Raw genomic sequence first — 12,858 nt, forward strand, 5'->3', positions numbered from 1 at the left:
TAATAATTTAAATAGGAGTTGGCCATATGATCATTTGAACATGTTCCATTATTCAATACAACTGTGGCTTACCTGCTACATTACCTCTACTTTCCTGTTACATGATCGTTTCTTTTGATTTCTTTAGAAATCTATTGATCAACCATAACTAAGCTCAATGATTGACCATCCACAGACTTTGAAGGCATAGATTTCCAAAGATTCAAAGATGTCTGTTTTTTTTTACCCTGAAGCTGCAGTCTCCATTTCTCTACACCCTAGTCAAAGATTAGCTTCTTGGCTTCAATCCTGATGAGCTCTGTCAATCTTGTATATTTCAATGAGATTGATTCTCCTCTGAACTGAAATCACTCTTTGTGGAACTGGCCCTTTGACTAAGAAATCAATGTAGTGAATTTTTTTATGGCACCCCATCTCACACCTATATCCTTCCTTGTATATGACAAACAAAACTGCAGATAGTACTACCTATTTTGTCCAACCAACGTCTTGTTGAATTGCAGCAAGAATTCTTCCTTGGTTCTCCATCTTTGAGTAAAGGCCAACATACCATTTGATTTCCCAATTGCACATTTACCTTTATTTACTGAGTTTCAAGTGCAAAGGCTCACAGATTCTCTCAATAACATTTAATCATTTTTCACCATTTGAAACAAAACTAGTCTTCCTGTTTTTCAAAGTGAATAATCTCATTGTTTGCATCTGCATCCCATTACAGATTCTTTGTTTTACTTATAGTTTGCTTTCACTCCTAGTTTTGTATTGACAGTAAATTTGAAAACATTACACTCCATTCCTATATTTTAGTCATTGATCTTGATTGTACACAACTGAGGCACCAGCAGTGATCTGTGGAATTTGATTATAACAGCCTGACAATCTAACAATAACCTATTTATTATTAAGCGTTTTCTTCTCTTTAATCAATACTCTATTTTTCTAACATATTACCCAAGTTCTTGAACCCTTTTTTGTAATAATCTTTTATATAGTACTTAATGCCTTTGAAAATCCAAATGTAATATATCTACTGACTGTGTCATGCTGATTTTGAGTCACAGCCTCTATCAGAAATTCTTAAGATAATTTTTCTTGCATAAGACCCTGTTAGCTGTCCAAATCATGCAGTCACTTACAATAGTCTATTCCAGATTCCTTAACAATGGATTTTACTGTTTTCCCAATGACTTAATTTAATTTATCTGGCTTGGTGTTCTATATTTCCATATTAGATTTGTTATTTTTTGATCAACATGGATTGCTCCAGAATCCCTTCCTCCTCTTTACAGGCATTCCCTTGGGCTTGAGAATTTTTGCTTCCATGACAGTTTTGAGGTGGCTAGTGAGTACATGTATATATAGTCTCGTTAGTCCCTTAGCTACTTTCTCCATTTCTGCCTGTTTTTTGTTCCCTTCTGTGAAGACAGTTACAAATATTTGTTTAACATCCCAGTTATTTCCTCTTCCCCGTTATAATGTCTCCAGTTTACTTTTGGAACCCTCCACTATTTTCCATTTCTTTAAGAAGCATTTGTAATATGTTTTGGTATTTCCTTGTCATTTGCTCTCATACTTTCCCCATATATCATTTTATGGTGATCTTTTGCTGGCTTCTAAAGTTCTCCAAAACATGCATGCTTCTTTTCATTGCTGCTTTTAATCTTTCCCTCAAATTTCTTTGGTTAGTCAAGGACCGATCTCTTTCGCTGTGAATGTTTTATTTCATGATGGAATGTGCATTCACTAGATTAGTGCATGGAACTATGATGTTGTTTCCCTGACAGAGACTTGGTTAAGAGAAGGGCAGGACTGGCAGCTCAACATTTCAGATACGTAAAAGAGGTGGGTTAGTTGAACTATTGATCAGGGAGAATGTCACAGCTGCACTGAGAGAGGACAGTCTGGATGGTTCATCCAGCAAGGCAATATGGATAGAACTCAGAAATAAGAAAGGTTCAATCACTGTGATGGGTTATACTATAGGCCTCCCAACAGCCAGGGGGGAATAGAGGAACAGATAAGTAGATAGATTATGGAAAGATGTGAAAGTAACAGGATTGTTGCAGTCAGTGACTTTAATTTCCCCAGTATTGACTAGAACTTCCTTAGTGCCAGGGGCAGAATTTGTTAGGTGCACCAGCAGGGTTTATTGAAACAGTATGTAGATAGTCCAACTAGGGAAGGGGGCCATACTAGACACTGTAATGGGAAATGAGCCTGGCCATGTGATTGGAGGAGTTTCAGTGAGAGAGCATTTTGGGAACCATGACCATAACTCTGTAAATTTTAAGATAGTTATGCGTGAGAATAAGACTGGACCTTAGGGGAAATTGCTAAATTGGGGGAAGCTTAATTACAACAGTATTAAGTAGGAGCTGGGGAGAATGGATTGGGAGCAATTGTTATTGGGTATGTCAACATCTGGCATGTGGGAGTCATTTAAAGGCCAACTGGTCAGAAATCAGGACCAACATGTTCACTTGAGGAAGAAAGACAAGGTTGGTAAGGTGGGGGGAAGGGGGGTGGTGGTGGGAAAGGAAAAGGAAGCATGTACAAGGTTTAGAAAGCTGAAGTCAGGCAGGGCTCTTGAGAAATATAAAGGAGGCAGGAAATAAACAGGGGATCATGAGGTCTAAAAGGTGCTATGAAATGCCATCGGCAAGTAGGATTAAGGAATATCCCAAGGTATTTTATACATTAAAATCAAAAGGGTAGCTAGGGAAAGTGTTAAGACCACTTAAGGACAAAGGAGCGAATTTATGCCTGGAACCAGATGAAGTGAGTGAGGTACTAAATGAGTACTTTGCATCAGTATTCACCAAGGAGAAGGACATGGAGGAGAGCGAGATCAGGAAGGGGTAAGCTGATATTCTTGGGCATGTTGCTATCAAGGAGGAGGAGGTGTTGGGTTTCTTGAAGAACATTAAGATGGATAAGGCCCCAGGGCCTCATGGGTTCTATCCCAGGTTATTGAGGGAGGCAAGAGAGGAGATTGGTGGGACCTCGCAGAGATCTTTTTATTGTCTTTAGCCTGAAGTAAGATCCCAGAGGGCTGAAGAATTGCCAATGTTGTTCCTTGTTTAAGAAATACAACAGGGATAACCCAACAAATTATATGATTGAGCTTTAACTGAGTGATAGGGAAATTATTGGAGAAGCTTCTTAGGACTAGGATCTACTCGCATCTGGAAAAGAATAGACTTAATAGGGATATTTGGCATGGCTTTGTGCAGGGGAGGTCCTGTCTCACAAATTTGAGTCTTTTGAGGAGGGGACAAAGATGATTGAGAAGGGTAGGGAAGTGGATGTTGGATACATGGACTTCAGTAAGGAATTTGACAAGGTCCCTCATGGCAAGCTGATCTGGAAGATTAAGGCACGTGGGATTCATGGTGACTTGGTAGATTAGATTCAAAATTGGCTTGACCATAGAAGATAGAAGAAAGCCCACTTACCCAGCTGATGAAGATCCCCCTGTAATTTTTGATAACCTCCTTCACTGTCTACGATACCACCTAATTAAGTGTCATCTGTAAACTTACTAACCATGCCTTGTATATTCGCATTCAAATCATTTATGTGAATGACGAGCAACAATGGGCCCAGCACTGTTCCCTGTGGCATATTGCTAGTCACAGGCCCCCAGTCCAAGAAACAATCTTTCACCATGACTCTCTGCTTCCTACCATCAAGCCAATTATGTACTGATTTTATAATATTGTATTGGCAGTCATACCCCTTGGTTTATAAAGTGGCCAAGTATTTTATAACATCTGGCACAGCAAATAAGAGGTTGAAGTTTAAGTTCAGATTAATTTTATGAACAAAGGAATCTCATGGGAAATTATTTATTGTATTTCTCCCTTCTCCCAAGTCCTGCAGCTTCATTCCAAGTCCATTCTCAATCTCTGGTATTGCATTAAATCAGAAATTCCCATCCAAAGCATAGAATCTGGTGCCACTGATGCAGTTAAATTGGGTGGAAATTATTGTTAAGTATATCAATAAGGAGAGTACTAAGGCAATAAATTAAGGCAAGGGAGTTGTGTGTAATGAAAGTTGGAGGATATTATCAAATGCTTCTGTAAACTTAGAAAGGTCAGTGACAGTCCAGGTTGCTTATAAGAAAATAAAGCCTCTTTATGCAAAGCATAGCTACAATAAACACTCATATTCGTCCTTTGCCAAATAGTGTCTAATGGATAGATTCACAGATTGATGAACAGTATGGCAGGCCATAACATGAATGCTCCATCGAAGGACTAACCATAACTGCATAACATTTGATAAGTTCTCCACTGGCAGTAACATTATACTCTGACCACACCTTGGTAATCTACCATGTCTCTTTTGAAACATACAGAAATTGAAATAAACTAATGGAAGACTTGAACTTAATGGACAGGAACCAATGATTGCTTCATATCTGGCATGCTGCTCTGCTCTCTAAGTTAAAGAAGTGGCTTAAATTAGGCACCATTTTAGCTGTTAACACTTTACTAAATTAATAGTTTGAAATGCATAATTACTTTAGTTTAAAAATACTGAAAAAGCTGAGAACTTGGACCCTGGCAGAGATATTTGTATCATCATTAGCCATGGGTGAGGTAACAGAAGGCTGGAGGGTGGCTAATGTTGTGCCTTTATTTAAGAAGGGTTGCAAGGACAAGCCAGAGAACAGGGTGTGAGCCTAGCATCAGTGGTGGGAAAGTTACCGGAGGGGATTCTGAGAGACAGGATGTACCTGCATTTGGAAAGGTAAAGACTGATTAGGGATAGTCAGCATGGCTTTGTGTGTGGGAAATTGTCTCTCATAAATTTGATTGAGTTTTTTGAAGATGTGACTGAGGATTGATGAGGACAAGGCAGTAGACTTGCTACATGAACTTTAGCAAGGCCTTTGACAAGGTCCCACATGCTAGGCTGGTCCAGAAGGGTAAATCACATAGGATCCAGGGTGAGCTTGCCAGTTGGATACAAAATTGGCTTGGTGGTAGGAGTCAGAGGATGGTAGTGGAGGGTTGTTATTCAGATTGGAGGCTTGTGATCAGTGGTGTGCCGCAAGGATTGATGTTGGATCCATTGTTGTTTATCATTCTTATTAATGATCTGGATGACAATGTAGTTGGCATGGTTAATAAATTAGCAGATGACACCAAAATTGGTGGCATACTGGACAGTGAAGAAGGTTATTTAAGATTACAACAGGATCTAGAGCAACTGGGAAAGTGAGCCATTGATTGGCAGATGGAATTTAGCTTGGACAAATACAAAGTGTTGCATTTTGGTAAGTTAAATCAGGGCAGGACTTGCACAGTAAATGGCAGGGCCCTGGGGAGTGTTGGAAACCTAGGGGTACAAGTACATAGTTCCCTGAACGTGGTGACACAGATGGACATTATGGTGAAGAAGGCATAAGGTATGGTTGCCTTCATTGGTTGGGGCATTGAATACCAGAATTACAATGTTATGGCTGTACAGGACACTGGTGAGACTGCACTTGGGGCATTGTGTGCAGTTCTGGTCACCATTGCTATAGAAAGGATCTGATTGAGCTGGAAAAGATGCAGAAAAGATTCATAAGAATATTGTCAGGAATGGAGACCTTGAGTTATAAGGAGAGACTAGATAGGCTGGGGCTGTTTCCTGGCAGCAAAGGAGGCCACGAGGTGACCTTATAGAGGTATATAAAATCATGAGGGGCATAGGTAAGGTGTATGGTCATAGTCCCGGGTAGGCGAATCTAAAACTAGAAGACGTAGATTTAAGGTGAGGGGGAAAGATTTAAAGGGGACCTGAGTGGCAGCTTTTTCACACAAAGGATGGTGAGTATGTGGAATGAGCTGTCAGAGGAAGTGGTAGAGGTGGGTACAATTACAACATTTAAAAGACATTTGAACAGGTTCATGGTTAGGAAAGGTTCAGAGGCACATGGGCCAAACTTAGGCAAATGGTACTAGCTCAGGCAGGCAACCTGGTCAGCATGGAAGAGTTGAGCCAAACGGCCTGTTTCCATGCCGTGTAATTCTATGTCTAGATTGCGTTATGAAAGGGGAAGCACAAATGATATGCTTGACTGGCATCTTCTCTACCATTCATTAATTCTATGATTTCTATCTGACACATTTAATATGGAATGCTGTTGTACATGAAGTTTTTGTCTGCTATTCATATCATTATCCAACATTATTGCATTACAGAGCCTATAATAAGATGTGGGCTGATACCCATGAGGCACTTCACTATCTTCTCCAGGAGGAGCTCTCTTCCCAAGATGCCAAACCACTTACAGACCGCGTGATGATCTTCCAGATGCTGACTTCCTTCTACATTAAGTATGTGCAGATTTTCCGTAATGTGGAAGAGCTCTATGAACAGATAGTACATCCTCAGAAGAGAAGGATTATCCACCATGTACTGGAGGGTGTTATGGGCAGAATTCTTGAGCTAAAGGATGAAATGGTGAAACTGGAGTTCTCAGAGTTTCACTATTATGACGATATACTGCAGGATCTCAAGCTAACCCCGGTGAGTGAGGTTCCATCATTGATTTAAAAGCAAGAAAAGGAAAATGAAGTAGGCCTGTCTGTGGTTTAAAAACAGATAAAGTTGCTATAAAACAGCAGGTTACACATTATCTGAGGAAAGAGAGTTAATGATGCAGGTCAATTCCATTTATAAGAATCTGATGCTAGCTTAAGAGAAATCACTGAAGGATTAGGTTCCTTTGGTCATTGTAGAAGTAAAGCTTGAATCATATCAGAGAGGGCTACCCAGATAGGCCAGAGCAGACCTTAAAAAAAAATTAAGATTTCAATAGAAGAGCTTCAAGTTGCCTGCCACTTTAATTTTCCATGCCACTATCACTGTCTTCAACAGCTGACACCTTTCCAATAAAGCTGAATATAAGCTTGAGGAGCAGTACCTCATCTTCTGACTAGGCACATCATAGCCTTTTAGGTTCAACACTAAATTTCACAATTTCAGATAATTAGCTATTTCATTCTTGTGTTTCACATTTCCAAGATATTATTTTTCTTTTCCTCTTCTGGTAATTTCCATTCCATTCTCGTCCGCCTATGTTCACTTCAGGACACCTCTTGTTATCCATTAGCTTTTACCTTCTATCGGCCAGTACCATTTCCATTTTGTTTTTTCTCTCCTGAAATGTCAGGCAGCATCTATGGAGATATTAACCTGCTAAACATTTCAGTCTTCCAGCATCTGTAGTATTTTTTTTATGAACACCTTGAAATGTTTTATTTTACCAACATTTCTGATCAGTTGCAGTTATTTAATATTTGCTGCAGCAAGTATTTTGAAGCCATTACTAATCTCAATGATTTTAAAGCTAAACTTACTAGCCCATTGCATGCTGTCTGTGTCAGCCAGCCTTGCTTCACACTCAGGTCGCTTTGTGTGAGGTGAATTTTGTTGTACATAGGCCACAGCATTCTCCTATATAAATAAAATATCACAATATAAAATATTACTTGTTTGTACGGTATTCAAAAGAACAAAATAAGCTATAGCTCCCATTATTTATTTTAAATGGGTTTCCTGTTGATTAATTTGTAAGTGCTGTCAAGATCTAGCTGAGTTGTCAGATCATAAGTAATTAAAACTGTTCGACAATGATATGTATTTCTTATTTATGATTTGGGCTTTCATTGGGCTTACTCACAAGGTATCCTTGCAAATGTATAATATATTTAATTATCCGTTTAACTTCAAGGGTCTTTATTGAATTTTAAATTAAATTTCACAGGAAGCCTTAGAGATCCCCATTCCCAGATACTTCATGAAGGATAAATTAAAAGTTATGAAGGAAAGAGAAAACATTCTGTCTCGAATATTATCCCAAAGCTCAATTCAAGTGCAAAAGGTTAGTCGTGCAAATGAAATATTTACTGTATCTGTATATGCTGTTACTTTTAATATTGAAACTGCTACCCTTTTAATATCTTAATTGGTTTCCTCTTGAGGATGTGCTTTTCACCTGATCATGAGAAAGCTGAATCAGAACTTTCCTGTCTTCTTTCTTCCAGTCTCTCAGAAACCTACTGTAGGTAGGTGAACTACATTTTCCCTCATATGTTCTAATTCCAGAATCTTACCGGCCTATCCAGTTGGATTAAAATGGGTCAAGGCTCATAAAACAATAATTATTTAACTGTTTATCGCCCTGTGGATAACATACAAAGTCCTCTTAAATTTCAAACACTATTCACCGCAGCAAACACTAAGTGGAGTTTGCCTCGAGACCAGATTGCTTGTGAGTTGTTTAACAAAAAAAACTTGCTATGCAACAAACCCTACTTGTACTACAGAAACCAAAGCGTAACGCTTTACAGCACCAACGACCTGGGTTCAATTCTGGCTGCTTTCTGTAAGGAGTTTGTATGTTCTCCCCATGTCTGCATGGGTTTCCTCCGGGTGCTCAGGTTTCCTCCCACATTCCAAAGACGTACGGTTTAGAAAGTTGTGGGTATACTATGTTGGCGCCGGAAGCGTGGCGACACTTGTGGGCTGCCCCCAGAACATTCTATGCAAAAGATGTATTTCACTGTGTGTCTCTATGTACATATGACTAATAAAGATATCTATATTAATTAACACAAAATCTTTTGAGGCATCTTGGGAGATAACTTGTTATGCTACTCTACCATTCAGTAAGATGATGGCTGGTCTGTTACCTCAATGCCACTCTCCTTTACTCATCCCATCTCCATGATTCCCTTTTATATCCAAAATTTTATCAATCTTTATCTTGAATATATGCGACCACTGAGTCAACACAGTCCACTTGGGTAGAGAATTCCAAAACTTCACTACTCTCTGGGTGAACAAGTTTCTTCCAATTCCAATCCTGCTTCCAATCCTTCTAATTGCAGACGACATGAAAATTTGTGATGTTATAGATAGTGAGGAGGATTGTCTTGGGCTACAAAGTTGAGAGTTGAGTGGAACAATGACATATAGAATTTAGTCCCGACAAGTGTGAAGTGTTGCAGTTTGAGAGGTCAAATAAAGGTAGGATATACACAGTAATGGTAAGGCCCTAGGGAATGTTGTTGAACAGAGGGACCTTGCAGTATGTGCATAGATCCTTGAAAGTGGCAGAACAAGTAGATAGAATGGTGAAGAAGGCATTAAGCATGCATGCACTCATCAGCTGTGGCATAGACTATAACATGTTGCAACTTAATAAAATATTGGTTTGGTTACATCTGGAGTATTATGTGCAGTTTTGGTTGCCACACTTGTAGGGAGGATGTAACCGTGCTGGAGAGAGTGCAGAGGTGATTCACCAGGATGTTTCACCAGCATTTTTGTTATAAGGAGAGACTGGGTAGGCTGGGTTTGTTTTCCCAGGATGAGAGAAGGCTGAGAAGTGACCTGGTAGAGGTATACAAAATGATGAGGGGGATAGATAGGGTAGAGAGTGAGTAGCTTTTTACTTTAGTTGGGTCTAAAATAAGAGTGCTAGGTATACGTTGAGAAGTAGGAGGTTTAGAGAAGATCTGAGGGGAAATCTTTTCCACACAGAGGTTGGAATCTGGAATGAGTTGCCTGAGGAGATGGAGGCAGGTATTCTCACAACATTTAAGAAGCATCTAGTCAATCACTTGAATTGCCAAGGCATAGAAGACTATGGATCAAATATGGGTAAACAGGACTGATAAGTAGAACTAGATAGGTAGAATGGTTGGCATAGACATTGTGGAATGAAAGGCCTGTTTCTGTGCTGCACCATTCTGTGAGTCTATAAATGGCTGACCCTTTATTTTATGACTTTGATCTCCTTGATGTAAACAACATACGCAGAGGAAACAACATTATTTAGTGAGTTGGGTCCTTGTTTCTTTTCGTCTCTGTACAGTCTGGTCTGCTGAACATGTCCCAGTATATTAGAAGCACATCAACAACAAATTGCACAATCATAGTACCTATCTCTCTCAGACTAATTCTCTTACACACATTTTGCTGTTACCCAGAGTAACTTGTTTCTCTCTTTCTCGGGTCTAATGAAGGTCCTTCATCTAAACTGTTTCCTTTCTGCAGATGCTTTCTGACCTGTTTAGTTTTTACTGTATTTTACATTTTCTGTCTATCCTGCTGGGTAGGTCCCACCACGACACCATTAATAACTCATTACACAAACTAAGAAGCTAATATACTGAAGACTGTCCCCATTAAGTAATTTTTACTCATTCTATCACAGACAATCCTTTTGTTCTATCAACTTCCCTCTTGCTGAAAACTAACTTGCATCTCTCTCTTTCTCAGTTCTGATGTAGGATCGCAGACCTGAGATGTTGATTGTTTCTTTTCACAGATGCTTCCTGACCTGATGAGTTTTCAAGCACTTTCTGTTTGCGTTTCAGTTTCCAGCATTTGCATTTTTTTAAATTTGCATCTCCTGTAAGAATTTTGTCTGCTTTAATCATCTTCTAAACTCGAGCATTTAGGCGTAATCTTCTTATTCCTTCCTTATAAGAGTCTCCTCATTCCCAGGAACCAATCTGATGAACCTTTGTTAGTGACCCTCTGTGGGGCCCTGTATAATTATAGGAAGATGTCTTTCATTCTTAAATCCTCCAGCAATAGAGGACAATGTATGATTTGTTTTCCTTACAATTTGTGGAAATGCATGTTAATCCTCAGTGATTTGCCTACAAAGACGCCAAGATCCCTCTGAACATCAGTGCCTTCAATCTCTCATTTAAAACAAAACTCTGCTTTTCTATTTTTTTTCAACCAAATTAGATGACAACATATTGCCATATTATATTCTGTTGCCATGCCCTTGCCCATTCAAATCCCACTTGGCATTCAGCTCAGAACTCACAATACTACCATGCTTTACTCTACAAATTTGAATCTATTACACTTGGTTCCTCATCTAATTCATTGCTTTAGATTGTGAACACATTGGGCCACAGTCTCATCTCAGCCACACTGCTTTAACAACTTCCCAACCTAAAAATGACCCATTTATCATGGTTACAACCCAAAAAATTTGAACAGGTTTGTCAAAAACTATTTCATTTCTGAAAATTAATGTTGTACCTTCCCAGTCCTGTTTTTGTTGCCTAAATGTCCAGTTGCCACTTTATAATAGTCTGGAATTTTCCCTATGTCTGATGTCTGGCTAACAGGTTTGTATACTTTCCTTTCTCTCTCCTTTCTTAAATAGCAGGGCCACAATTGCTACTTGAATCAATGGAAACTATTCTAGAGTGAGGAGAATTGTGTCAGATGACTATCTGTGCAACCACTATTTCCATAGTCATATCTTTCAAAACCTTGGGATGTCAGTTATCAGGTCATGAGGAGTTATCTTAATCTTGTTTGTCTGTCTGTGTTTATTGAGCTGTGGAGTCATACAAATGGATAGAAATGAACCAATAGGTCCAACTCGTCTTATGCCGACCAAGGTATCTACCTGAGCTAGTCCCATTTGCCTGCATTTGGCCTGTATCCCTCTAAACCTTCCCTATCCATGTACCTGTCCAAATGTATTTTAAATGTTGTAATTGTACCCTCTCTACCACCACCTCTGGCAGCTCGTTCCATATACCCACTAGCCACTGTATGAAAAGCATGTCCCTGTTTAAACCTTGCCCCTCTCACGCCCTCTAGTTTTAGACTCCCCTACCCTTGGTAAAAGATTGTAACTATCTACCCTATCTATGCCCCTCATGATCTTGTAAATCAATGTAAGAGTACTGTTTCTTGCTTTTCCAGTATTTGATTTTCCTCCCCCACCACCCCACTCATTTCCTCTTTTGGAATTTCAGATTTCATTTGTCTCTTCCCATTTGTATCTTCTCCATATCTACATTTACGACCATTTCTGCCACTTGGTCATTCCTGGTCTCCACTCCATAATGTAACTTCACTACTGTTCTCTCCACAGACCCAATCACTGCTCTGACTCTCTGCAACTTAAACCCTATTTCATTTCTGAGTTTTCTAATACTGTTGAAAGGTCATTAACCTGAAGCATTCTGTTTCTCTTCATGATGATGACTGACCTACTATTTTCAGTATTTTCTATTCTTGCTTCAAGAGACCAGGTGATCATTTGGACTGAACAAACAAGTGCCACTGTATAGTCAAACACTATTTCGAAGTTTCAGTGCTCTCTCCTTCAGTTGCATACCACGTTTGCAAAGTCAATCAATCCTGTCTATGTCTTGCTTCCTGGCTGTAGAAATAATTCCTTGCTCTATTTCATTGTTCAGCTCGTTTTGACTGAAGATTAATTTTAAAATTTTGTTGGTTCTTCAGCTTTTTTTTATTCACTCATGGGTTGGGTACATGGCTGGTAATCCTGACATTTATTGACCATCCCATATTGCCTCTGAACTGAAGAGGAAGCTAGGAGTCAATCATATTGGTTTGTCTGGAGTTAAGTATAGGCCAGACAAGACTGGGAAAGCAGATTTCCTTCTCTGAAAGGCATTTGTGAACCAGAATGCAAATTTATTTCTATTACTGAAACTAGCAATGTTCAATTAGTTGAAATTAAATTCCCCAGCTATCGCTGTGCGATACAAACATATGTTTCTGGATCTGTTGTCCAGAATTTCCTCTGCTAGTTTGGGAACTTGCCCACTGTGCTACTGCATGTGTTTAGGTAAAATGTATTGTTGCTGCAGATCTGCCTATAACAATTTTCTACATTTTCTACATTTTCTAGAGAATGGAATCAGACTATATGTAGGTAGGAATAATTATCTTGAGCTGCCATGATGAAAGTAGTTGGAGATATTGTGTAGTAATAGGAGATATTTGCAGATATATGAATACCCACATTTAATGGCATTTGTCAGTGGCAAAATCATAATG

General features: G+C 39.2%; 1 protein-coding gene across 2 annotated transcripts in view; it reads left to right on the forward strand.

Annotated features, from left to right (window-relative positions):
- Nucleotides 1–12,858, forward strand: part of iqca1 (IQ motif containing with AAA domain 1) — a 169,207-nt gene that overhangs the window by 16,155 nt on the left and 140,194 nt on the right. For both annotated transcript variants that reach the window (XM_052018883.1, XM_052018892.1), the window contains exons 2-3: nt 6,201–6,528; nt 7,769–7,885. In XM_052018883.1, coding sequence (XP_051874843.1) covers nt 6,201–6,528; nt 7,769–7,885 — 445 coding nt within the window. The remainder of the gene's footprint in view (nt 1–6,200; nt 6,529–7,768; nt 7,886–12,858) is intronic.

The sequence above is a fragment of the Pristis pectinata genome, chromosome 1 (assembly GCF_009764475.1).
Source record: "Pristis pectinata isolate sPriPec2 chromosome 1, sPriPec2.1.pri, whole genome shotgun sequence".
In the NCBI taxonomy this organism is placed as follows: Eukaryota; Metazoa; Chordata; class Chondrichthyes; order Rhinopristiformes; family Pristidae; genus Pristis; species Pristis pectinata.